At 36.7% G+C, this 27,776-nt stretch overlaps 3 protein-coding genes across 11 annotated transcripts in view; 2 read left to right on the forward strand and 1 right to left on the reverse strand.

Annotated features, from left to right (window-relative positions):
* Positions 1-1,616: 1,616 nt before the first annotated feature.
* Positions 1,617-12,089, forward strand: LOC119787493. Its single transcript, XM_038291384.1, has 12 exons — positions 1,617-1,812; positions 2,085-2,198; positions 2,447-2,704; positions 4,225-4,388; positions 4,601-4,737; positions 4,847-5,001; positions 8,026-8,133; positions 8,337-8,453; positions 9,887-10,135; positions 10,224-10,387; positions 11,293-11,429; positions 11,540-12,089. The coding sequence occupies exons 1-12, from the start codon at positions 1,734-1,736 to the stop codon at positions 11,688-11,690; spliced, it is 1,833 nt and encodes a 610-aa protein (XP_038147312.1). The 5' UTR covers positions 1,617-1,733; the 3' UTR covers positions 11,691-12,089.
* Positions 11,738-17,025, reverse strand: ttc8 (tetratricopeptide repeat domain 8). 2 transcript variants are annotated; one of them, XM_038291499.1, is made up of 15 exons: positions 16,819-17,025; positions 16,544-16,567; positions 16,301-16,421; positions 16,153-16,216; positions 15,911-16,070; positions 15,256-15,345; positions 15,125-15,169; positions 14,950-15,035; positions 14,779-14,866; positions 14,592-14,702; positions 14,350-14,489; positions 13,072-13,246; positions 12,827-12,949; positions 12,396-12,479; positions 11,738-12,280 (listed from the first exon to the last, which is right to left on the reverse strand). In XM_038291499.1, exons 1-15 carry the CDS (start codon positions 16,930-16,932, stop codon positions 12,164-12,166), a joined length of 1,542 nt encoding a protein of 513 aa, XP_038147427.1. In that variant the 5' UTR covers positions 16,933-17,025; the 3' UTR covers positions 11,738-12,163. The 2 variants fall into 2 exon arrangements, with proteins under 2 accessions (XP_038147427.1, XP_038147430.1); XM_038291502.1 differs by lacking the exon at positions 16,544-16,567.
* Positions 17,026-20,551: 3,526 nt separating this feature from the next.
* Positions 20,552-27,776, forward strand: part of eml5 (EMAP like 5) — a 73,194-nt gene continuing 65,969 nt past the window's right edge. For 4 of the 8 annotated variants that reach the window (XM_038291484.1, XM_038291489.1, XM_038291490.1 and 1 more), the window contains exon 1: positions 20,891-21,087. In XM_038291484.1, the coding sequence (XP_038147412.1) occupies positions 20,891-21,087 (197 nt within the window). Of the gene's footprint in view, positions 21,088-27,776 lie in introns of all 8 variants that reach the window. The other 4 variants (XM_038291486.1, XM_038291488.1, XM_038291485.1 and 1 more) reach the window with 2 other exon arrangements.

The raw sequence follows: 27,776 nt of genomic DNA on the forward strand, positions 1-27,776 counted from the left end.
ACACAGAGTAATTTAAACTAAATGTTGTGGCCCAGCTTTGATGACACAAAAAAAGGTCCACAAAGGCCACAGATGCACCATGGACAAGTAATTTAAAAGAAAACATTTTCCAGGTAAACTCCTTCAGTTTTCTTAGTTTATTTCTGCTCAGGCAAGCAAACAGGAAAGGACAAACATTTCCTCCATACTTCACTTACGCTGGTAAAAAAAAAAACATATGGCCATCCAGATGCATGCTGGTCCTACCATTGACAGCCTATTTATAAAAAATAATTCTCTGAAATTAATCAGAACTAACCAGAAACAAAGGAACATGACTAAAAAACCAAATAGCATCATCTCATAACAGATATCAAACAATAAAGTAGAATAAACTTAGCTAGATTATCCACAAAAAAAAAAAAAAACTTTGTTTATTATTAACAAAATATAATTGGCTCCTACATTAAGCTAACCTCAATAAACTAACTAGAGGCAAGATAAACCAATCAAAGCGTAAAACTGACCCATGCTTAACTAGAGTAGATTAAGCTAACCCAAGCTACCTACAATAAGATAAGTAGGTTGTGGGTATTGGTGTAATTTGGATCACATGGTTTTCCTAGTGATTATAGGATCACCTGCTAGCTCACCTGGTTAGCTTTAGTGACTGGCTGACCACTTTAAGCATCAGATGTGTTTTGCTTTCAATCACTGTTTAAACCAACAGTTCTGTCTTTATTATGCTGCTGTGCTGCATAGATACTACAGTTTCACAGTCCCCAACATAAAACACAGAGATGCTAAATTAAGCAAAGATCCTTTAGGCTCATCAAACTAAAGCTATTAAAAGTACTTAAAGGTAAACTAAGTTAATTGGGTTTGAATAAACTAGCTGGGGATACATGCATTGATTATGATACCAAAACAATTCTATGTACTTTCAATAGCAATGTCTAAAAATCCAAAGCTTAAATCTGTTTTTATTGTTTTATGGGTAGTTAATTTGCTAGAGTTCCTTTATTTGAACTAAATTAGGTATGCAGTGACTCAACTATCTGCATATGAGCATGTACTCTTTATGTACTGTGTTGTACTTTTCAAAAGCAGTTAAAGGAACACCTATAGCAGCATCTGGAAAAATACATCCTACATAAAGCAGGTACATGTATTTATATGTCATATTATAGAGATTATACTGTATAATATTAAAATCTTTAAACTAAATCATGGACAGACTTTGATTTCAGAAGTGGGAGGGGGGGATGCAAGTATTTTTTGATATAACTAACTTCAGCGTGTAAGACCATCCAATCACCGACCTGCCTCAGCTTGAGCTGCAGTTTTCTGCTGGGTCCTAGTGCTCAACGAATGTCTATGTACTGTAGTATAACATTGTTTTTGGACAGTAAAACGTGCAGGGGACCAAAACTGATGTTTGAGAATGCAGGGGACATGTCCCCACTGTCCCCCAAAAAATTACGTTCATGAACTAAATATATTATTATGTTATGTCTGTTCTAAGCCCCTTAGCTGTAAATTGCACCAAGATAACTGAATTTCCTTTACCTTTACCCCGTGCCTCTAATGGTAAACACCACACAGTCCCGAGCCTTCCATTTAAAAACTGGTCACTCAAGCACACACCGCCCCCTTATCGTCAGTTTGAACAGGACAGACAAACAGATCAATGAGGACTACTTGCAGTGGTTAAGTGCAGAACTCAGAGTAAAAGAGAGGAAAGAGAGGAAAACATGTCGTTCGGAGGAAAGATTTATCAAGATTTGACCACAGAGGAGAGCTCACATTCTCCTCGCCAATCATTTGGTCAAGGTAGAGTTTGCAAGAAACTTTAATGTCTGTCTGTCTTCCTTTTACAAATTTTAAATAATCTATTTAAAATGTAAGGAAAGTGGAACAAAATAGTGTCACAATTGATTTGAAATTGGTATTTTTTTCTTAAAAAGTGAAACTTTTATATCTTCCATGAGGAGTAAACACATTAGAGCGTAAACAGTAACTAGGAAATATTTTCTAATTTCTGTTTGAAAACAATAACTGAGTAGAATTAGCTATGAATACTAACCCTGATAAATGTTTTAAAGGTCTGTTTACCGAAATTGGGAGAAATAGGTTTCAACACCACCGACTGGTTATACTAAGTCTGGGTCTGCTAAATGCTGCTCTGCTCATTTCTGCTGCTGTCATTGGGATTTATTGTAAGTATGAAAATCTGTATTGTGCACTACTGTTAAGTTATAAAATACCTGAGCCGATCTCCAAACTAATAGGAGGATATTAGACATATCAAAAGCAGAAATGTTTGCCCTTAAGGTGCCACAGGCTAGTGATAAATAGGTAATGTCAATTGATTATGAGATAAACACATTTTTGCATTACTAAAGTGTTAATGAACACCTTCCACTAAATATCTCATAGTGTCTAACAGAGTTTTCTTATCGTACAGGTGCTAATGCCAAAGACCTTCAGATTCCTGATTTGGCAGCTTCACCCCTTCTTGTTGAGGTGAACTTTCTCCGCAACCACACAGAGATAATAAGAGAAAAACTGGAGGCTCAGAGAACGCTGGCGAACGAGCGCGTCAACCATGTGCAACTAAAGCTGCAAGTGAGGCAGAAGAGGACTCTGACAGACAACCTTCAGAGGCAAATAGCCAAGTTGCAAACAGAGAAGACAAATCTGAAGTCCAATACATCTGCTTTTGGTAGTTTTAAGCATTCAAAAATTATGTTCCATTTTCTACTGTTTCTTGCTAAAGTATTTGTATCCCTCTTTTTGATTAGTTAATCTGGCAATCAGTCAAAAATCAATCATTCAATAACTGATCATTAAAAGAATATGTTTATAGTATTATGCACTGGTCAAAGTAAAAAGCAAACATTGAATACATAGAGCAAAATATATTACATTATATATTGTAAAAACAAAGTTTGAATGAAAAAGAAAAAAACCCAGAAGCATAGAGCAAAGGCTTGCAATACAGACTGGTGAGATCTCTACCATCTCAGTGACATTTTATCATATTTTGATTAAAAACCTAAATCTATTCATTAAATAGACGAGTAGTGGATAATTCCGGAGTTGAAGAAAAAGAGCTCCTACCACATGGTGTTTCCACCCCCACTAGTAACAATGGAGTGATGTGCCTATTTTTTGGCTGCATACATAAGCTTTTTTGGGGATTTCTTATGTTTTCCTTTTTTCTTACCATCCATCCATTTTCAGTCACACTTTATCCCTGCTGGGGTTACAAGGGGTGCAGCTACCTATCTACAGCTGTTAATGTGCGAGAGGTGGGGTACACCCCGGACAGGTCGCCAGTCCATCGCAGGGCAACACAGAGACAAACAACCATTCACGCACACACTCATACCTAAGGAGAATTTAGAGAAGCCAATTAACCCAACAGCCATGTTTCTGGACTGTGGGAGGAAGCCGGAGGGAGAACATGCAAACACCATGCAGAAAGACCCCAAGCCAGTAATCAAATCCAGAACCTTCTTGCTGCAAGGCAGCAGTGCTACCCTTTTCCCCACTGTGCAGCCCTTTCTTTCTTACCACTCATCCATAAAGGCAGTTTTCCTGAAGTGCCAAGCTATTAGTTTTTCTATTAAGAGATTCCCCCATCAGACCTGTAAACCTGTAACCTCCAGTTACCCCCCTAAGATCTTTCTCTGATTAATACGCCTTGCAAGCCAATCAGTTTTGAAGGACCGGATCTTGGTAGGTTTGTAGTTGTGAAAGACTCTTTAGACCCAGCTTTAAAATTATCTTAACGTCTCCCTTCTTTCTGTGGTTTGTTCAGTAATGTTCTTTGAAAAACCTGCTAGGCCTTCAGAAAACATGAAAGTTGGGTATAGTTGTGTCGCCTGACTTTTTGATGCAAAATTCCGACTTTTAGGGGTGTACCGATTCAGTTTTCTAGCAAAGCAAATTCTAGGATTTATTACAAATAGGTGGACTCTGTGCAAATTACACAAGTTTTAAAGGCCATTGGATGCAAAAGATTTTATCTATGGAAGTCAAAGTAAACATCACAGTTTAAGGTACCTGCACTACTCTGTTTTGGTCTGTCACATTACAATATAATGAAGCTTGTGGTGGTAATGTGGCAAAATAGAAAAAGTTCACCAGGTCTGAATGCCTTTGGGAAAACATTACAAGTTTTGTTGGACTGTTTCTGAAACCATTTAAAAAATTCTGTTCTCGTTTTTATTATAACAGAGAAAAGCTGTGGCAGATGTCCATCAGGGTGGATCCTGCTTAAAACATCCTGCTACTACTTTTCTGAATTTGAACCTGTTGCAAGGAAGAACTGGTCAGATAGCAGAGCAGACTGCATTCGCCAAGGAGGTGACCTGCTGGTGATCAACAACTTGGAGGAACAGGTGGGTTCAAACCTAAAGACAGAGTTATATTAAAAGAATTTGACTTTTTAGGAAAAACAATTATTTAAGGGCTGAATTCTAATATATGTATGATGATGAAATAAATGAGATCCTGCATAGAAATAAAGTAGTCATGCCAACATCAATGTTTAATCGCCTGTTTACTCTTTGACTACACGAATGTCTGACCCCAAATGTCTTATTGTTTACAGCAACTCATAAGTACTAATTTCATAAGAATAGACAGCAGCAGCATGTGGTGGATGAATGGTTTCTGGATCGGCCTTACTAATCTGCAACATCAGGGGAGATGGACATGGATAAGCAATGTGACTGACGCATCCGTAATGTAAGAAATCATTCGCTATTATGGCACTCATATAAATACCCTTTAAAACCATCACTGTTTCTAAGAAACGCAACCATAAGTATCTCAGAATATTTTTAAATAATCACAGGTACTGGAGAACCGGGCAACCCACTGAAACTGGACATCAGAGTGGAAACTGTACTGCGTTTCATTATTATGGAGACCCTATGAAGACTTGGTACAATGGAGACTGCCAGCAGCTTCTACTTAACTGGATCTGTGAGATGTCATTGAGCAATGTGTAAAAACGCTTAAAGATACATATGAGCTGACTTAAAACTTTTTTTAACCAATCTAATCTGTTATAGTGTTTGTTATTAAAACTTTGATAATTACATTAAATCATAAAGAAAGATTTGCTTCCTGTTTTGTCAAAGATTTTTACATTATTATGTTTGAAGTATTAAAATGCAATTCATTAGGGTCAGGCCCTAGAGATTTAATCTTACTGATATAAGTCACAATATACTGAGAAGTTAGGTAGTAGGGGTGTAATGATACACATAGAATAGAGATTTTAGCTTTCAAAAACTAGAAAGTTTCATTGTTTTCAGAAATGCAGGTTTAGCAATTCACAAACCGCATTTTAGAATATTTCACAATTTTGGAAAATTATAGTCATGGTTTGACTTGTCTATTGGTTCCTTTTTTTATGTTTGCCTAGTTCTAGAAATACATTACTGCATGAATAAACATTCAAATTGACAAATTCTTTGTACAAATAATTAAAGGCTTTGTGAAAACTGTGTAACAGTATTTGAGTTAAGGACAAACAGGCAAGTCATAGCAACTTGCTTTGGCGACCCCTGAACAATTCAATTCAACTCAGTTTATTTATATAGTGACCAGTTCACAACACACGTGATCTCAAGATACATTACAGAGACAATAGTTAGTGAGTTGAATGTTTTTTGTCAAGCAAAATCTGTTGAATGCATCGAGTCATTGACTAGCATCACATAGTCATCCTGATTGACCTTGTGGCGATGAAATTTATTTGCATTTGACACTTCAGCATACCTTCACACCAAGCATGAATGTAGCGACAGTGGAGAGTAAAATCTCTGTTTTAACAGGAAGAAACCTGCTTCAGAACCAGGCTCAATGTGAGCCCCCTTCTGCCAAGGTGACTGGCTTTCAAGCAGACAGAAGCAGACATAAAAAAAGAAGCAGAGATAAAAAATATAACTTTTAACTTGCTCCACAGGTGGCCCTGTAGAGTAAAGGCACATCCAGGCAGACAAGCTCAGAGCTAATTCTCTTGACAGAGGGTGAAAGAGAGCACATATGGTTACTCATACTAAAAGGCTGGTTATACTCCCTGCAGCAGTGTGTCGCAGTGAGCTTGACACAGACATTTTTGATTTATGCTGAATTTTGAAGCGTGGTCTGCGCTATATGCTGTGGGTCTAGATATGGCCGAGGCGGTGAGGAAGTGGAGGCAAGTTTGTCTGACAACGGAGGGACATTAGGGCGAAAAAGAGCGGGGATCCAGGTGGAAAAAGGGTCCCAGTGTAACTGCACACCTCGCTCTTCTAGCTGGTCCAACTTGACGAGTTGTTTTCTACAATTAGGATAATAAAAACAAAACAGGCTGGCCTCCTGTCTGAGTCACTGTCTGCATTCACCTACAATTTGGGAGAGGTGCAGCAGGGTGTCTGCGGAGGGGGCGGGGACGTCTTTTTGTTTACTGCGACACATACGCAGACAACCTAGTTTTGAAGCATAAATAAGCCTTAAGAGAAACAGGACTACACTGAAAAACAGGCCAAGCTCCAATATCTATAAACAAAGGTGTTGTTGGCACCAGCACAGCTGATATTTCTCTCCAGGATAATGTCACATTCAAACAGAACAGATTAGATGAAGCTACTGGTACTATGGCAAGAAAATGCAGAGACAATATACAGTTAGGGGTTGAACTAACTAAATACTGCAGGAGATGGAATGATGGAAAGTGGTCCCTAAGTCCTCCAGCGGCTTAAACTTATAGCAACATTAATATAGAAAAAAGCTCAGGATAACCTACATATTTTGGGTGAGGTATGAGGAAGATAGAATTGAGTCAAGTCCACCTCAGCTGAAAGTACAAACAGGAAGCTTTAAAGCAGTTTCCTGCTAAGTAACATTTTTCACGGTTCCAATGCAGTATTTTTCAGCATTTTGGAAGATTGAGCTTCACGATTAAAGCAGTTCCTACATGCCAGGTGTATCCAAAATGTGTTGCACTTCTACAAAATCAACGTAACTTTAATTTAGACATTTGAAAAACAAGGTAAAACAATAACATCACAGCAAAAGTACCCAACTATGTTCTGATACAGCAGAAACATGTGAAAGTCACATGATTAATCTTAAAGTATCTGCACTACTTATAATAGGAGCCAATAAAAAAACCATACAAATTTAGACAACATTTTATCTTTCAAAATTTACATTTAAAACGGTTTAAAAGGTGCTTACAACTCAACAGCATACATAAGATCAGGAACCCTGTCAAAAATGATTTATTTAATTTGTTGACTGTTAAAAAAGAGAGAAGAACAGCTAAACTACTTTCTTCTTAATCTAAGTGAGAGTTTCAAACATAGATGCATAATGGTTTTCAAATTTAAAGTGCAAACAATATGCAGCGGTGAACCAAATTCAGGGTCATTTTCTAACTGTGATATTATATCTCTTCTTTTTTAATTGGTTCCTCAGAATTACAGTGTCACTTCTAGAAATGTTTCACCCATGATTACATATAAAACATAACTGGCAAAACTTTTGAATAGTTTATTTATTTATTTAGATTTTTTTTTTTTTTTTTTGACTGATTCCTACCTCATATCCTTTCAGAAACAAACCTTCTGGTTGGTTAAAAGTCATTTTCAATAAAAATAAAGGGTTTTAAAGTTGTTGGGGTTAACTGTATTTCACTTTAATCAATCAGAATACACTAGCTTAACTTAATATGGGGTTACAGGTTTTGTTTCTAAATTCCTAAATATAATTTCCTTGAGATTAGACAATTATATTTGAATTTAATTGAATTAATATATTCTGCTTGTAAAAACATCCATTTACTAGACAATTAAATAATTATTTAGCCCCAGACTGGGGTCCAGCCTAGGTTAGTCCTGCTAAAGTCCGGCCCAGTCACTTGGTTTACCTCTGTCAATATTTAACAAATGAACTTTTTCTGTGTGTAATGTTACACAGGGCAACGTCCTGACAAACAATCTCTGCTGGACTGTTCTTTCAGACCACTCTCAATATAACATTCAAAAATGGATGAAACATTAAATGCAAGTCGTCCTTACAACCAACTGATCAGTCACGAGGAAGCCACTGAAGATGATTATACTTTTTCTTCCAATTCAGAGAATCAAGGTATGGCAGACCTGTGATTGGCTTTATTGACATTTCAGGACTAATTTTGGCCTTGTGTGTGGCTGTACAATTGGATTTAAAAAAAAACAAGTGAAATTTAAAAAAATACATTCAACTAGTTAAAAAATACATTCAACTGTTTTCTCATGCTTATATATCCCTCTTTTTCTCAACTGTCGATGGCTCTAATATTTCCTATGTAGTGACTGTGTCGGCGCTGAGACCTGAATCAAGCATAGATCATTCCAAGTTGCTCAAAGTGGGTCTCGGAGTGTTTGCACTGATCCTGCTAGTGGTGAATATTGGCCTGGGGGTATACTGTAAGTTATTTTTATGCAAGTAACTTTACACTAATGTTGATGTTTAATGCAACACTTATGATGTAAAGAGAGTTACAGTAAACTGACGATATTGAATTAAGGGATTAATATGTTTTAATCAAATCTGTTGTCAGATTTCTATAATGTATTACGATTCAAAACCAACCAGATTAGACAACTTGTTGTAGATTAATCACACAAGTTTGTAATATCAAGAAAATGCAATAAGAAAAAAAGATTATGTGCACCAATAATGATCAGATAAACAGCATATTGCAGTTCTTCTGCTGCTTGAACTGATTTTTCTGTATATATAAAACCATTCATCTATATCTATATATATATATATATATATATATATATATACACTGCTTTTTTTAAAGTAGATACATGTGACCAAGTTAAATTTATCCGAGATTTACTGTAATCCACAATACAACTACTATGCTTAGACTATGCTAAGACTGTCAAACCTTATTAGGTTTGAAAGTCTCACAATAGTTTATCCCAGTATTATTCCTATCTTTTAGGCCGAACAGTTTAATAATAGTCTAATTTGACTAAAAAGCATTTTTTTGTTTCAGAAAAAAAGGTTTGAACAGTCTAAACATAAGCAATATGATGAAATGAACTTCAATAGCATTATTGTAATAACAGTTGCATTCCATTATGTTCTCGTTTACTATTGCCTTAAATCTTAGTCGCTCCTACAATGTTCTTAAAAATACAAGCATGATATTTCTAATCCGCATTTGGATTAGATGATTGGTATCTGGACACAAATGAATGTTCCTACTGGATGATGACCCTCAATGCAAATCTGAATGGATTTAGGATTTTTTTCTCATCGTAACCATATTGAATATATATATTATTGGAAAAATAAACCTTCCAATATTGTAAAGAGTGTAAAGAGTGATGAAATATCCAGTCAGAATGGATGGGTCTGAAATTTGTATTGTATGTTCATGTCCACCATTAGAGACATAATCTAAAAAGAAAAAAATCTAGAAATCACAATATATGATTGGTAAATTTTTAAGTAAGAAAATGAAGTAATCTGTGTTCAGAAATTTTAAAAAGTGCAAGCTTGTATTGAAAAATTAATAATGTTCTATTCTGGATATATAAAGAGCACAGCGAATAAAGGTTTAATCTAAAACTATAATGGGCAAACGTCTCCAAAAGTCTTTTAACATCTTATCCTTTTATTTAAAGATGTGGTTCCTAAACTGTGATATATGGAAACACATATTCTGAAAATGTTTTTAACTTTACAGAATAAATTATTGCCAATATTTCATACTATTTATTGTATATATCATCCAATAAATGAATGAAACGTACTCAAATAAAAATTTGAAAACTTTTCTGTTCTATCAAAAGAATTGAGGGGAAATAACTTATCATTTCACAATTTTTATTTCCTACAGATAACAAACTCACTGCTAATAATATAGTAAGAGACATCAGTGGTGAGATAACCAAACTTCAAGCTTCTTATGACGCTGCAGTCCAAAGTAGGGATGAAGCCAGGAAACAGCTGGCGATGGAGATCCGTGAGCAGCAGGTCACCAAGTGGGAACTCGCGCACCTGAACGTTAGAGTTAAGGACTATGAAAAAAAGGTTGAAAAGATTCAGCTGGACACTGTAGCACTGAGATCCCACCTCCTAATGATAAGTGCGAGGCTCTTCAATAGTCATTTCATATATGTAATTACTGTAAACAAGCTAACAAGAATTTAAGATTCCTTTTTTTTCCAAAATAGAGGAAGGCTGCAGACACTGTTTGCCTGGATGGACTTTCATGAGCTCAAGCTGTTTTTACTTCACGTTTTCTGACACCGTCAGCCGCGTGTCATGGAACGGGGCCCGCCAGTCCTGCAAGAGGTTAGGAGGGGACTTGGCAATCATAAACAGCAGAGAGAAGAATGTAAGGCAACACATTCACACTCCTGACAGATAGTTTTCATCTCAATGCATTATTATTTTTACATTTAGCATATGATTGTCATTTTTTGCTCTTCGTTATTTTTGTTGATTTATGAAAACTGACCTTTATTGAGGAACAATCATTGATACACTCTTTGAGTAATTTTGGTAGCAGGCCAATACTGAGAAAGACTCACCGCATGCTCTCTCCATTTGTGGATAACAGCTCTCAGGAGACTCAAAGTCTGAAAAAAACATCTAATGGCTTTATTTCTCATCCGCTTTCAACTTTCTCCTCAGATACTGAGCTTTTTCAGGTACTTTAGCAGACTTCATCTTGTCAGACTGGTTCTACTCAAGCAGTGTTGGGAGAAACACATCACATAATAATGCTGTTAGTAACTAATTTCAGAAATGGAGTTATCTAACCAATTACCTTTCACATATCGATAACGCTGTTATGTTACAGTCTAACGCAGAGCATTAATACACCTTAATCAATCAAAGCGACTTTTCACGACTGCATTTTCTCTGCTGAGGGGAGAAAAGGCTTTTAGTGCAGAGACAGAACAGGAGCTGAGGTTATACATGAAGCTGATTGGCTGAGGGGACGTAATGTTAGTGATCGTTCATGATGCAATGGTTGCTCGCACAGAGGAGAGACCTAAAGCGATGGGGTAAAGAGCATTATTGCCATTTTATAGCCAACTTCAGCCTGCTAATGTGTATTTAAATCAAGATTTAACACATCTAGTTTGCTTTATTTTTGCTTTACTTATCTGTCTATTATGTCAAAAATTGTTTAGCAATTAAACAACAGAATAAATCCATAATGGGATAAATCCTTTTTTTATTGCTTTGGTATACCCAACTATGAAAACCTGTGTGTAAATTTTCTTTTTACAGATTGGAATAACTAGTTTGATTAGCTCTTACCAAGACCCCTCAAGAGCAATGATCCACAGTGGTTTCTGGATCGGTCTGACAGATGAGGAGGAGGAAGGCGTTTGGAAATGGCTGGATGGGACGAGACTGACTGAAGGGTAAATTTTGTATATGCCTAATAAACCTGCTTAAAACTATCTGTGGTTTTAGATAAACCGTGTAAGAGTTTATATTACCTCTCAACAAAGTGACCTAATATTTGCTGCAGGTTCTGGAATCCCGGAGAACCAAACAACGTTAACAACGAGGACTGTGCAGCAGTGTATCCCAAAAGCAACCCTTTCACATCCTGGAATGATGCACCTTGCAATTTTAACTTAAAGTGGATTTGTGAAATGGCACCAACATCTTTGAGATAAAAAATAAATCGTTTCAAGGTTCTGGTTAAATTTGGCAAGACAGCAAATTAACTCTGAGATTCCTTTGTCTTGTTTATTGTTTACCACTTTATGAACTATGCATGGAAGATCAAACTACAAAACAACTGTTACAGAAAATACATCTGTTTAAAAAGTTTGTATAACAACAAAAATCTGACTTAAATGTATAAACAAAATATAGAAACTTAGCACTTAATTTTAAAGTTCTTCAGAATTTTACATAAAAATAAACATATGAGTCCTTCTACACACAGAGTAAAAGTTAAAGGCTACACACTGTCATAGAAAACAAAATTTCTACTTGTGTAAAATCTTTGCTAAATTCAACTCTTATTTGTATAAAACATTAAGAAATAAAATGAATGCCTCTTTGCCGTTTTCTGTCTGACTAACCCCTTCGTCTTTTACTATTTTCATAAACTTTTAGTGGGAGGCCTGATAGACTTTGAACCTCACAGCGCTGCAAAGTGCTGCCGAAGCTGCTTGAGGAGCTGCTGAGTGTCGGCGTGCTCTGGAAAAGCATCTTCAGACTTCTGAGCCGCAGTGTAGCTGCTCTGAAGGTCTCCTATCTGGACAGAGGCAAAAGACATCTGTATCATTAACATATATATATATATAAAAAAAAAGACCATGGCAGAAAATTACATTTGAGAAGCTCTTATATATCACAAAGCAGTGCTTTACCTTTTCACACAGAATGGAGAGATTGTAGTTTGGTTCATACATGTGAGGGGCCAGCGACGCAGCTGTCTGCAGGAAGGCTTTGGACTGAACAGGAGATGATGTTTCTTATAAACACTTCTCTATAAGATTGTAAATAATGCAACCATATTCATCTAATGTCACCCAAGCCACTTATCTTTTTAACAACTTTTTTCATAATGAATAGCTTCCACAAATGTGCTTTACGAACGAACACGAACGAATACTTTATTTGGTTAACACAAACTCCTCTTATGTCTGATTACAAATGAATGACAAGACTATTTATAACAAGTTTCGTATTAATGGGGATAATATGGAACTTTCATTTTGTTATAACGATACAAACACATTGTAGCTATAAAAACAAAAACCTTTGCATATTTACAGTTGAATAAAATCCATGACCTCACCTGCTCAATATGACCTTTCCGAAGCTCCAGTACTGCTAGGTTGTTGTATGCCTCAGCGTGATCATTATTGAAAGCCAGGGTGAGCTTGAAACACTGATACGCCAGAACCAAATCCCCAATGCCCTTAAAAAAAGACACAACTCAGTCTCAATTTGTTGTACACTGGCTTCCAAGTTCTTTGTGGAAACGTTGTTAGTAACAACAACGTAGACCTTCTGGTATTTTTCTCTAGTTTGCTCACTCACCACAGCAACATGTCCAATGTTGTACCAGACATCTGCCAACTCTTCATCATTGGCCACCAGAGTTAAAGCCCTCTCAAATGAGGACAGGGTCATGTCATACTGTTGTGCGTAGAAACAGCAGAGGCCCAGGTTGTTGTACAGCTGGCAGTTATATACTCCCATTTGGAGAAGCCGTCTAGGAACAGAAGAAGCACCCTGCATTCAGTTATAACTTCTCATTAGAGGCGGAGCTTTAGAAAGTATTAAAAACCCTAAAACCTTCTCACATTTTGTCAGATAACTTCCCAAAAATATGTCATTTGTTGCACTATTATGTGGTAGACAAAAAAAAGGCAACAAAAGAATTACAAAAATATTAAGGCTGGTTTTTGAAATATAAGACTCTAAAATGTTTAGCAAGCATTTACATTCCTCTCATTTGACTTTGATACATAGTAAAATCCACTGCAGTCAGCGTACTACAACTGTAAACCTATTAAGACATGGAGGTCCAGCTGAACTGACAAGTGGAGTAAGGAGAGATTTTATCAAAGATGAAGTCCATCGATCCATTTTAACTTTGGAGGAGCTGCAGAGCTGCAAACGTGTGAATGATGGTGCACCGCTTAGATGAGACCACCTTTTACTCTATGACTTAAATAAAAATACTGGCTTTGGAGGAACACTAATGAAACATAAACTGCAAACGCCAGCAATATTACGACGCATGGTGGTGGCAGAATCATGCTGTGTGAGTAGGTTCCTTTATTGTTGAGAGGGAAGCTAGTCAGAGTTGATGAATGGAGCTGCACACTGGGCTATCCTCAAGGAAAACCTGTGAAATGAGCTCAAACACACAGCCAAGCTAAGAGAAATGGTTTAGACTAAGATAATTAGTATATTTTGTAATGGGTAAATTGACGTTTAATCCTTTATCCAACAGAGAATTAATGTCAATAAAGCTTATGTTAAAAGATACTATATAATCTGAGCTTGAGCTATTTTGTAAATGCTAATGGATGAATATTTCAGTCTCGATATGAGAAACCAAACTGGTAGAGTTCTACCCAAAAAGACTTTCCATTATAATTGCAGCTGAAAGTAGTTCTACAAAACAATGCCTCCCGCCAGACTACATCTTTTCTCTTCCCAATTATTGACTAGTTGGTGTTGCTCATCCACATTCATGGATTAAAATAGTGAGTCCTCAAAATGTAAAAAAAAGCTTCAAAAGATTAATTCTGGATGGAACTTTAAACTGTGAAAATACTGCAATAATTCAAAGTAAATCTTCCCGACCTGTAGAACCGCAGGGCGATTTCAGGCTGATCAGTATAGAAGTGATTGCTGCCTATGCAGGCAATCGCCTCAACGTGTGTGTTGTCCTGCTTCAACACCTCCTTGTAGTACTCTGTGGCTGATGAAATGTTGTTCATCTCCTGCAAAGAAATCACATTAGAAACGGTAAATACGTAATTTTTCCTAATTTGTATCCCGACAGGAGACTTGAAAACCGAGGCTTTTATGTCGACTCATTGTACCTCATGGATGCGGGCGATTCCTGTGAGAAGCGTAACCTCACCAGGGAAGTGGTCCAGACCTTGCTTGAAAAGGTTAAGAGATGTTAAAGGTTGATCCATCCGCTGATAAACCTTGAAGTAAACACAGACACAATTTTTGAATTTCAGGATTCTTTTTTTTAAGTGTTCTTAATCATTAAGTCCCTACCTTTGTGAGGTAGAGATATGTATCTACCACCTCCTGGTGGTTCAGAGCTGATCGAAATTGTTTTTCTGCTTCTCTGTATAAACCAAGTCTGAACAGGCAAATAGATTGACAGTTTTAATAAACAACATTATTATAATGCTCAGAGTTTAGATGGTTGTGAGTCCCATTTACCTGTAGTAACATTTTCCCAGTTGAACCTTCCACCACCAATCTTTGAACTGCTCATGTTCAGTGGCTAGAGCTGCCAAATCTAAAGCCTTGCAGATAATTAACCCATATTTATCAGCTTCAAATAGTCAAAATGCAAACCAGTTCTCTATACAGCACATATGAATGCAACACTCACATTTTTTACATCGTTTTCATGATGAAAGATGTACTCAAATAGAGTCTGCAAACAGAAGATTAAAGAAATGACAAAAAAAAAATGAAAATAACTTAAATAAATTATTAGAATGCATTTTTTTATTGTCTTACCCGGGATAAACTGGGTTTTTGGGAGTATTTGGACAGATTTATTCTTGACAGATTTATAAAGGGTCCTTCTGGATTGGTTAGCATTGAAGCCTGGGGAAAAAAAAGAAAATACAGTGTTGTTTTAGACATTTAAAAGAAATTTATTTTTAGAAATGAGCTAAATAATATTTTGTAAGATCAAATGTACAGTGATGTATGTTTACTGGCCCCCTGATCTAAATGTCTAAAAAGGGTTAGAATAAATTCATTTTTAAACTAGAGGTACAGAAGATGCTTAAATTATCAGAACGTATTAACCTATATTTGGTTAGACTGATAATGGGAAAGGTCAGCCTTAGAATAATAAATTGATGTTTATTTTTTTATGCTTTTTCTCTTGCAAAATAAATGGGCTAACTATCTATAGTTTAATAACTTTAAATAAATAAATAGAATCTGAAACACTTTTTAAATACATCCTTGTTTTAGGCTTATCTGAGTTTCTTTAAAAAGTAAAATCAATAGGAAATCCACAACTTGTTGATGTCTTAGGATGTTCTTCTTCATACACATTTTTACCAAAGGAGTCTCATTAATTTCTCAATTCTTTTATGTTATGTTTAAATTAATTTCTAAATATGATCTGAATTGGCTTCGATAAAAGCAGAACACTCACCGTTCCCAAACGAATGAATCTACCAGAAGCACTAGTGACAGGACGAGCGGTGCTTGCTGTGCGCGGTGTTTTGATTGCCTGCTCCATGGTTCCAGGTCGCCCTGACTGTGTGCTGGGTCTCACAAACCCTGTGATAGGACGCCCCGATTGTGTCATCGGCCTGATCATCAGAAATCATAGTCAGGTTTATTTTAAATATTAACACAGAATATTTAAATATATTCCTGGTGAAGGCAACATACCTGACTGCTGGAGTGGGACCACCACCCTGACTTGTTCCAGGGAGTCTCAGTGATGTTCCAGGTCCTAGAGGAGAGTTTAAACAATTACAATTTATCACAAAATTTATCAGAAGTTTATTGTTTTTGCTGGTAAAGAGCTGAAACCTACGTGCAACTTGTGCAATCGAGCTCTCATCCAGTATCATCTCGGCAATTCCCTCCTCATCAACATCAACTTCATCAATGTACACCATCTCTGTGAGGGCTCTAGTTTTCAAGCTCCATGCAGCCTGTAGAGGACGAAGCTTGAATCATACAAAGCACCCAAATGAAGCTAAAGGTGGACATTTTACAATTTGGGCCTATTATGGACACAAAAAGACCCAGAAAAGAGTGCAGCATTTTTTGTTACCTCTGAGATAAGGAAGGATGAGTCCTTAAGACATGCAGAAAGTTACACAGGGATAAAGCCAGGATGTAAAAAAGGATAAATGGGCGAAAGACAGAAAAAAGGAAACAAAAAGGACGAGCAGAAAAACAAAAACAAGCATTAAAAAGCACAAAAACATTTTGATAGTTGAAACAAACACATGCAATCTTAGTGATATAGGTTGCACCTAAAGGACTAATCTGGATTAGTTTGCGACAGCTTTAAAACTGTTAGCTAGCATTGTCAGCTAACATTACCTGATCGTAGGGACTGTCTTGCAATATTTTACTACAAATATCCGAACACTGTTGAAGCTTCCGCCTCCTGAAGTAGCTCCATGCAAGAAACAAAGGGTCCATCGTCACCTCCATCGCTGTGTCAGGCTGTAAGCTCTGCTAACCTGCTGCTATAAGAAAATAAGAAGCTGACGAGGCTAAAGCTTTTTTGGTTACTTAGCAACAGCGGAGAAGGCGGAAGTACCGGAACTTCCGGTCCAGATTTAAGAAATAAAATATATTCATTAGATTGAAACACAAATAAAAAAGAGTTTAGACTATAATTTAAAATCATATGGCATTGATAAACGACTTTTGTCTTTTGAAAATTAATTATAAGTCGCTATGGTGGATTCTTAAAGTATAATCTATTGCAGTTGCGGACTTAGCCATTTCGGGGCCCTTGGCGAACTTCAGCCCCTCCTCCAAGTCAGCCCTCGTGCCCCAGTCGGCCCTGAGTGTGACAGATTATGTGGAGTAAAAATAAATAAATAAATAAAAATAAAAAAGATTGTATGGAGCAGTGATCATACTGCAATAATGCAAACCAGAGAGCAGCGCCTTTATTGTAGTCCCTCTCCTGGCCTCCACAACTGAAAAAATAGATGCTTATCCCACATCACTCAATGACAAATATACATGTTGATCTGGAGTCGCTGTCGTTCAATGGTACTGAAGCCGAGAGCGGCCGTCCCCCTCTGATACTTACACAATGGTTTTCTCGAGAAAATGTGTTAATTTTCTCATTAACAAAACACAACAAAAGCTGTTTGCTCATGATAATGAGATGATTGGTGGGTGTTAAAAATTATTACATCCTTCAATACCAGAACAGCGGGAAAGGATTTATAAGTATAAGTCATGGCAGCCTATGTGTAATTCTGTTAATAATCCTGTGTTTAACATTTAGGTAATGAGATGACGTTGTTGGTTTGATAATTTGCTTCCACTTCAAATTCATAAGCAATTAGACCTATGCCGCTGGCGCCGTAGCACCTGGTGTTTTATGAAACAGCCCCAGTGTTACGCCTCTAACAGGTATCAGTTGCATTAACCCCCAAAATGAGTCCAGATTAAAGAGTTTCATTAAAAAAAACAGTCAGATTTGTTTCTACTGTATTCCACGCAATCCAATCATCCACCATGATCTGAAAATGAGTAAAAAGATAATGAGATAATTATCTTGTTATCTCGAGAAACCATTAATGGTTTAAATGTGACAATGAGATAGTTATGTCATTATCTTGAGAAGACAAAGAAAAAAAAAGTTGAGAAAGACCCCTCTCGGCTTCCGTACAATGGACATTAACCTTAGAACGCAATATAAAATAGGTGATGTGTCTAGATCAGTTAAACTGCCGCACTGTATAGGAGGCATAGCTCTTAGGGAATAAAGAAGGTGAAATATCACTTGTTATAAGAAGAATTGATGGAGAACAAATATTGGGTTCTGGGTTCCTGAGGATCTTGCTCAGGAACCTGGGTTCCTGAGGATCTTGCTCAGGAACCCAGAGTGGAGGCTGTGGGGATCGAACTGGATACTTGCAACCTTCTCAGAGCACAATCACACTCCTCTAACCATCTATGTATATGTATATGTATATATATATATATATACATATATATATATTTTATTTTTTTTATTTTATTTTATTTTTTTTATAATTGTCATTATTTCATCTTTCTTTTATGGACACTCGCAAACTACCAGTAGCAAACACAATTACCTGTTTAAATCAGGCAGACCAAACTGACTTACCCTTTTTATTTAAAGAATATTTTTTATTTAAAAATCACCTGTCAGCATGTTCATGTTAAAACCATTCAAAGAAAAATTTGAAAAAAGGAGAAAGCCCTGCAAAAAATTTCTTGAGTAGTGTAAATTAAAGGAACACTTTGTAATCAGAGTATAGCATTAAGTTAATTAAACTTCTGGGATATTGATTTGCTCAGGTAAGTAGCAGAGGGCGTTGTTAATCAGTTTCAGCTGCTTTGGTATTAATGAAATTAACAACAGCTGCACTAGAGGGGCAACAGTGAGACACCCGTCAAAACAGGAATGGTTTTACAGGTGGAGGCCACTGACATTTTTTCCCCTCCTCACCTTTTCTAGCTCTTTTTCACCAGTTTTGCATTTGGCTAGGGTTACTGTCAATACTGTTAACATGAGGTGCTACCTGGACCCTACAGAGGTTGCACAGGCAGTTGAACTCCTCCAGGATGGCACCTCAATACATGCCATTGCCAGAGGGTTTGCTGTGTCTCCCAGCACAATCTCAAGAGCATGGAGGATATTCCAGGAAACAGGGAGTTACTCCAGGAGAGTTGGGCCGTAGAAGGTCTACAACCCATCAGCAGGACCGGTATCTGCTCCTTTGTGCAAGATGGAGCAAGAGGAACACTGCCAGAGTCCTACAAAATGAACTCCAGCAGGCCACTGGTGTGAATGTCTCTGACCAAACAATCACACACAGACATCACGAGGGTGGCCTGAGGGCCCGACGTCCTCTAGTGGGCCCTGTGCTCACTGCCCGGCACCATGGAGCTCAATTGGCATTTGCCACAAAACACTGGAATTGGCAAGTCCGCCACTGGCGCCCTGTGCTTTTCACAGATGAGAGCAGGTTCACCCTGAGCACATGTGACAGACGTGAAATGGCCTGGAGAAGCCGTGGAGAACGTTATGCTGCCTGTAACATGGTTCAGCGTGACTAGTTTGGTGGTGGGTCATTGAAGGTTTGGGGAGGCATATCCATGGAGGGACGCACAGACCTATACAGGCTAGACAACGGCACCCTGACTGCCATTAGGTATCGGGATGTAATCCTTGCACCCATTGTCAGACCTTATGCTGGTGCAGTGGGTCCTGGGTTCCTCCTGGTGCATGACAATGCCCGTCCTCATGTGGCGAGAGTATGCTGGCAGTTCCTGGAGGATGAATTGAAACCATTGATTGACCCCCACACTTGCCTGACCTAAATCCAATAGAACACCTCTGGGACATAATGTTTTGATCCATCCGACGTCGCCAGGTTGCACCTCAGACTGTCCAGGAGCTCAGTGATGCCCTGGTCCAGATCTTGGAGGAGATACCCCAGCACGCCATCCATCTTCTCATTAGGAGCATGCCCCGACGTTGCCAGGCATGCATACTCGCACATACACATTACTGAATACCATTTTGAGTTGCTGCAATGAAATTTCAGCAAAATGGACTAGCCTGCCTCAAAGTTTTTTCACTTTAATTTTTGGGGTGTCTTTGAATTCAGGTTGATAATTTTAATTTCCATCAAATGATGTGGCATCCTTTTGTTCCTAACACATCACCCAGTCCATATCAGTATAATATATATATATATATATATATATATATATATATATATATATATATATATATATATATATATATGCAATCTGAGTGATTTGGTTGGTTTGTTTCCGAAAATTAAATTACTTAAAAAGTGAAGACTCCTCTCCTATTCACGTGGTGTGTTATCATCCAATGGAAAGCAGAGAAGAAAAAACAACAACAGCAATTATGCTAATGTTGTCTTTCCCTTTTAGAGATGCCCTTTTTGATTTTTCTAAAATGTTCCCTTTTTTTGATCTGCAAAGACTTTTCCTTTTCGATTTGCTGATCTTTCGGACTTTTTATCCAAAATGTGATTGGTTGCTCCGCTATTCCGTCAGCACTGTGGGCGGGGCTTGTGGGAATACAGTACAGCTCCATCTTTGGAGGAACTGACAGGAGCTTTGACCTGTGTCGATGAGAAGCGAAAGCCCGCGACAAAAGAAGTGCGAGGAGAACCTCTCAAAGGAAAACAAAAACGACGTAGAAAATTGTTTCTCAGAGACCATTAATCCGAGTAGCCAAGCAGACTTTTTTAATTTTTGCAAAGCTTGAAAAAATGCCTAATTTCTACACCCGCTGGACTGGTTAAAATCCAGCGGAACTAATGTAACAAGGGGGCTTAAAAATAAATCCTTTTTGGCGAATGACCCTGTATGAGAGAGCCTACGCGACAACATCAGAGAGACACACACTGAGGAAGAGATGGCTGACAGGACTGCTCCCAACTGCCACCTGAGACTGGAGTGGGTGTACGGATACCGGGGACATCAGTGCCGCAACAACCTGTACTACACCGCCGCCAAGGAGATCGTGTATTTCGTCGCGGGTGTAGGAGTTGTGTACAACACCCGAGAGCACAAGCAGAAATTTTATTTGGGGCACAACGATGACATAATCAGGTAGAGTAAAATAAGACATGCCTAAAAAAATGTTGTTTTCTGTACTTCAGCACCACGGACAGCACCAGACTCCCAGCAGTCTGTGCACTGACAGTCTGCTGCTGACATTGTGGAGGCAGGCGTCACCTTGTGCGGTGTAAGATGATATGGAAGCAGCATGTCCAGAAATTGTAAAGCGAGGTGGAATTTTAAGGGCAGACACTTTGAATCATCCACTCTACATCACGCTGCTCCCACCCCGTGTGGCAAATGCGCTGGCTGCTTGGTTATCCCGTAATTAAAATCTAAATATAAGAAACCTGAACGCAAAATGTATGAGTGACTTGTGAATAAAATGCAGTAGTGAAGTAATTATCACTCATTTTTGATTAAAAAAAACCCCAAAAAAAACCAAAACTAATTTCTTTATTTCATTAGATGTAAGATCTAGTAGTAATTTATTCCTTTAGGGGTAGAGACATACATCAAAAAAAGGACAAAAACAGTAGTGTGTATCTTTGCATGATTTGCCAATTTACAAGTAAGTTAACTAACTTATGTACTGGTACATGATGAATATATTACATATATAGGTACGTATATATAGGTACATATAAATATATAAAAATTTATATAGATATGTATATATATATATATATATACATAAATGTACACACACACACACACATATATATACTGCTACGTGATCTATACATTACATATATAGGTACATATATATATATATATATATATATATACATATATATATATATATATATATAGTTAACTAACTATATATATATGTATATGTATATTCATGACTATATGTATATATATATTTATGTATATGTAAATCCCTTTTGTTATCCCACATTAACCTATCCCCTTGGTGAGCAGTGAGCTGCCATTGTGTGGCATGTGGGGAGCAGTGTGGGGTTAAGGGTCTCGCTCAGCAACCCAGAGGGGAGGCTGTGGGGATCGAACCGGATACTTGCAACCTTCTTAGAACACAAGCGCACAGCTCTAATCACTAGGCCCACACTTCCAGCTATATATATATATATATATATATATATATATATATATATATATATATATATATATATATATATATATATATATATATATATATATATATATATATATATATATATATATATATATGTATATATGTATATATACATAGATATCAATGTATGTGCTGTACATGTTGATAGAATAGGATTTGTTTAAAAGAATATAAAAACTTGGCCAAATTGAAAACTATTTTATTGTTTAAATGATGCAATTATTAGTTTCCAAAAATGTCATTGTACACACTTTTTCTGCATTGGCCTTGATAAATGAACTGTCTTTAGGACCTCATGATGACTTGTGTGTGCAGTGGTTGGCCTGGAGATGACAAGCTTCATAAAATGTGCCGGTTGTCAGCTGGGCTTATGCTTCATTATTAATCACACAATAGAGAGACAGTAACCGCCAGTTGCCCTGTGCCTGGTCAAGTTCAGCAAGGAGAGCCCTGAGTTAGAGTTCCTTGGAAAAGCTTTCATATCATTTGAACATTTACAGTACTCCTCTTTGTCTGCTGGTACTTTTGAAATTGTGATGATTTCTTTGGAATTAATTTAAGCTAATATACCAACAGAATGTAGCACATAATTGTAATGGTTTTCAGACTATTTTACCGGTAAAAAATTGACAACCTTATTCCTCCAGTGCATCCAGTTGCCATCTACATGCAGCAGTTTGTCATTGGGGTCTACTGGTGTTTAATTTATACTTAGTATGCATACAGCTGCTCTGTAAAGGCCTCAGAGGTTTTGTTAGAGAACATTAGTGAACAAACAGCATTACAAGGGCCAATGGACATAGAACATAGTTTGGGCTGAAAGTTGGAGAGAATGTTAATGCAGGACTAGGATATATAATATTGCAAGCTGTAAACATCTTATGGGGTACTTTGTTTTCATAAGAATATTGTACAACAGCACAGCCATGAAGATGTGGCTACCCAGCCAAATAGAAAGGATGAGCAGGGAGAATGTTAATCAGAGAAACAGTTAAGAGGCCAATGGTCAATCTGAAGCAGCCTGAGATACCCACATATCCTGATTTTGAATCTGTTAGCAGGATGGCCAGTCGCTGTGCACTCCACAAGTCAGGCCTTTATTGATGAGTCCCAACATGAGAGCCCCTGTTGCAAGAGAGCCATAAAAAATAGTTTAATATTTGCTAAAAGCAATGCTGAACACAATGGAGAGGGTAACATAAGAACTGTAAAAACTCAGTGGTTTTGCACCATGGTGAAACATGCGGGAAAGATAAGCTAATCAATCTTGATTGAAAGATGGACTGATCTAAATACAGAGTGGTCAGAGGCAAATACCTGTTAGAGACTGTATAATACTGAGCAAGAGGTTGATCTCCTTGCAGAGAAAAACTATTCTAAAACTCCTGCTAACTATTTTGGGAATAATGGGTAGTTATTTGTAAAGCCAGATGGGAAACTTGCATTTGCTCTGAATGGCAGTTCTACAAATAATTGAATTATACATGAATAAGAATACAAACAACACAATTCAGATTTTATTTATAAAGTTATGGATTATTTTCCTTCCACATCACAATCATGCAAGACTTTCTGATTGTAACATTAAACAACATTATGAAAAACTTTATTCATAATAATTTCTAAAAAGCCTGGATTGGTTTCTTTTTGATCATCAGCTAAATTGTACTTTAGATGGTCTACCATATTATATAAAATATTCTAAAAGAAAAAAAGAACTTTTTGTTTTATTGAGAAAAATAGAATAAGAATCAGTGGTTTAAACATTTCTTTAATCCACATTTAGTAATGATATTTATTTGGTTTATATTGTGTCTCCAAATAACTAGACATTCCTGCAACATTTTAAAAAGATCTGGATGTTTTTTTGTCCAGATATATAAAAGTTTTTCTTCAGATGTTTCTTCTTTTTTGATTTATTTCTATCCAATTGATGCCAGAATATTAATTTACCACTAAGGACCTTTTCCTTGGATAAATGCGATCTCTTGAAACATATTAATAATTATATGGACTTAGTGAAATAATGCCAGCAGACCTGCCTTAATAATATAGCAGACATTGGATCCCATCGCAGCAGAGGTCAGGAGTTCATGTTTTCCATTCATTTTATCAGCTGGATTTAGTAGTACTACAATGATTATGTCTCCACTACTCAGATGAGATGTTAGAGAAATGGAAAACATGCTTTCCATTCAGATAGATCGACATTGCAGATATGATATATTCTGGTCATTTTTTAATGCTGTCATTCTTTTAATTTTAGGCTTCAAGTTTTCAGTTTCAGTCTTAGTGTTGGATAAGAATATTTTACAGGTCTGTTCCCTGTCCTATTATCCGTTCATCCGTCCATTTGACCATCGTGGAATTATCCATAAACCAACAGCAGGAAATCCCAACATAAATTTGTATTAAAACCCTGAAAATAGGATTTTTACTTTCTGAAGTAATCTCTGCCTTCATAAGCCATGCTCCTTCTCTGGTTATGGAGGAAATGATGAAAAGATTCTTGTTGAAAGAAGAAGAGATGATTTTAATCTCTTTTAAGGTAGCTTTTTGGATCATTGCCAGAAGTTTTTGCCCAAAATATAGTGTGACTAGTGTGGATAACCTTCATTTAAAATAAAAAATTGCAAGGAATATGAAAAGACTAAAGCTCCAAAATTAATAGTAGTCATAGTATCACAAGAAACCGTATAAATACTAGGAAAAGGTTTTTAGATTGTAATTATTTAGGCAAACATATTACAAAGAGTGTGCACTTACGTTGTGCCTGCCAGTAATATACTTGGCCAATCAGATGCACACCCATTTTATAGAATAGTGTCTGAGATGCTGAAGCATAAGGAGAGAGAACAAAACAGCTGACAAAAGGGAAAAAGGAGGAACACATATAGTGCACATAGTCGTACACTCATCCTAGTATCAAGTAGAAATCCATATTACCCGATTTATTTACAAATTACACAATTAAGACCACTGAGTTAGCTCAGCTGTTTCTGTTTGCTCAATGTTTAATGAGTGGAGCATTTTAAGATGTCAGCCCTGATTTCTTTTCTGTTGTGAAACTCCCTAGCCTCCTTATTAGATTGTCAGACAAAAAAAGATGAAAATATTTTATTGTAAGATTTGTAAACATATTTGGTGTAAGTATGTATTTAAATACAAGATACTTGCTCAGAATAGTAAATGGAGTTCAGTACAAATTTTTGATTCAAACAACAGTGAAAAGAACAAATGCTCTTTCAGAAGAATGTTTAATAGCTTCAGGCCCACAGTGTTAATGTGTTAGAAATACTGGCTGTTTTGTGTGAAGCTGTTTTGGTCACAAGTATAAGTAGCTTCTTCCAACCTAAATAATTTCTCTTCTTTCCTCTATTTTAGATAATTATGAGTAAAGCTGATCATTTTAAAAGCACCTATAGGGATTCATGAATAAAAAATATTTTAGATTTCCAAGTTTGTGCTGAACAAAATGTACAGGTTAAAAATTAAATAAAAATGGAACTGAATCAGAAGAGTAAGCGACAGAGTGAAGGGGTGGCGGCCTAGTGGTTAGGGCAATGTGCTTGGAATCCAGAGGTTCTTGTTCATTAACATGCTAGTATTAGTTTGTGTTATAATTTTAGCCAAGGTTACCATTAGAATAACAGACAATAGAGGAGTGGCGGCCTAGCGGTTAGGGCAAAGTCCTTGGAATCCTGAGGAGTTAAATGCAGAGAGTTAATTTCGTTGCCCTGTACTTGTGACAGTCTAATAACAATAAAAAGCTGGAAAAAGAAAAAAACTTAGGAGTTGTTGGTCACTATATTTTGCTTGGATGAAATGTGTCACATAAACAGAGTGCATTTCTATTAGGGCTGCAACTAATGATTATTGTACAAATCAATTAATCTGTTTAATTTTTTTTTTTTTCGATTAGTAATCTGATAGCCTAAGGTTCCTTAAAAAAAGATTTTTTACTAAATTAAACCAGGTAAAAACTAAAACTTTTCTTCTTGAGTAGTTCTGGATAGAGATTACTGACTGACTAAAAATATTTTTTATTTTAAATGCAAACTTTTCACATATTTTTTAAAATAATTTTGGTATTATTGCTGCTGTAAGTGAGTTGTTCTGTCAGCGAAAGGCATGTTTCAGAGTCTCTACAATCATTTTAACGAATAATCGATTACTAAATTAGTAAACTATTATTTCAATAATTGATTAATCATGTTTAATTGGATTGTTTCAGCCCTAATTTCTATTCAGCCTCCTTTACTTAGGGTCCCACACCCCAGCTCACATTGGAGACAAAATCCTGCTATGGGGATGCTTTTCTTTAGCATGCATAGGGAAGCTTGTCAGAGTGAATGGGAGAATTGATTGAACTAAATGCAAGGTTTGTCCTAGAAGAAGAACTTTTATAGACACCAATAATCTAGTTTCTGGGATGGAAATTCACCTTCCAACAGAACAAGAGCACCTAACATGCAGCAAAAGCCAGAACTGAATGAGACATGCTCTTGCTTTAAATTGTTAGACTCAAGGTGCAGAACATTTTTTAAATGAGAATTTGGAAAGAGATTAGAAGTCTTTGATATTCATAGATGGTCTTCATCCAGTCTGATCAAACATGAGATATTTTGCAGAGAAGAATGGACATTAATATCAATCTGTTAATGTCCAAAGATATTAGAAACATACAGTAAATAAGGTAAATGTATTTAAAGATGGTTTCACAAATTATTATTAGCTTCACAATAAAATTCTTTTAAAGTTTTTGGTTATGATATGAGAAAATTCTTAAAAGGTATGAGTGGGTGTGAATACTTTTTCTAGACACAGTACATCTAATACAAATGATGTGGCAGTCCTGAGAGGTTTGGTAGGTGTTAGGATCAAAGTTTTCTATTCAGATCCCAAGAGGCAGGAGATTGAGAGGAAAATCAGTAATTTATAAAACGTATGAAAACAGGATAGATGAAAAACAAAGTATATGTTTGAAAAGGGAAAATGCTTCATAAATCCATTAAGGATAATTGAAAGCAGGTTAAACTATGCTGTAATACAGAAAAAGGAAGAACAGGAAGAACAATAAGGAGCCCACGTGTCGACTCTAGACAGACACACTCTGCGCCAAAGGAGTCAACAATAAATGCAATCAAATTTGAAGACCAAAGAAAAGGTAAAATAGCTTTATATGTACTGTATAGAGAGGTACAAGAAAAGCCAGTAGAATATTATATTTTGAAAGTTTTAAACCAACAGAGGAGTGATGGCCTAGTGTCTAGGGCACAGAGCTTGGAACCCTGAGGTTCTAAGTTCGAGCCCCACTCCCACAGACTGCCACTCTGGGTCTCTTAACCCCACACTGCTCCCCGGGTGCCCCACGATGGCAACCCACTGCTCCCCAAGGGGATGGGTTAAATGCAGAGATACATTTTTCCAATGTGAGAACAATAAAGTTACATTTTATTACCTTCTTGAATGTTTCTGTGTGTTTTGAAGGCATCTTTTTTTTTTTTTTTTTTTTTTACCAACATTAACATGAGAAATTCAAATTTGAGATGAGCACCTGACCCATATTTAATCATTGGTTTAAGCTGTAGAATGTAGATCTACACTATATTGCCAAAAGTATTTGCTCACCTGCCTTGAC

Source organism: Cyprinodon tularosa, unplaced genomic scaffold, assembly GCF_016077235.1.
Source record: "Cyprinodon tularosa strain WSP-4 unplaced genomic scaffold, ASM1607723v1 ctg3, whole genome shotgun sequence".
In the NCBI taxonomy this organism is placed as follows: domain Eukaryota; kingdom Metazoa; phylum Chordata; class Actinopteri; order Cyprinodontiformes; family Cyprinodontidae; genus Cyprinodon; species Cyprinodon tularosa.

What these genes read in the sequence shown, in the direction of transcription:
- ttc8 (XM_038291499.1), bottom strand. Translation starts at nt 16,932, where the DNA reads ATGGAGGTGACGATGGACCCTTTGTTTCTTGCATGGAGCTACTTCAGG. An exon ending in CATCCTTCCTTATCTCAGAG is followed by an intron (nt 16,422 to 16,543) that starts GTAACAAAAAAT and finishes CGTCCTCTACAG; the next exon opens with GCTGCATGGAGCTTGAAAAC. An exon ending in GATTCATTCGTTTGGGAACG is followed by an intron (nt 15,346 to 15,910) that starts GTGAGTGTTCTG and finishes TTTTTTCCCCAG; the next exon opens with GCTTCAATGCTAACCAATCC.
- LOC119787493 (XM_038291384.1), top strand. Translation starts at nt 1,734, where the DNA reads ATGTCGTTCGGAGGAAAGATTTATCAAGATTTGACCACAGAGGAGAGC. An exon ending in GTCCAATACATCTGCTTTTG is followed by an intron (nt 2,705 to 4,224) that starts GTAGTTTTAAGC and finishes TTATTATAACAG; the next exon opens with AGAAAAGCTGTGGCAGATGT. An exon ending in TCAACAACTTGGAGGAACAG is followed by an intron (nt 4,389 to 4,600) that starts GTGGGTTCAAAC and finishes TATTGTTTACAG; the next exon opens with CAACTCATAAGTACTAATTT.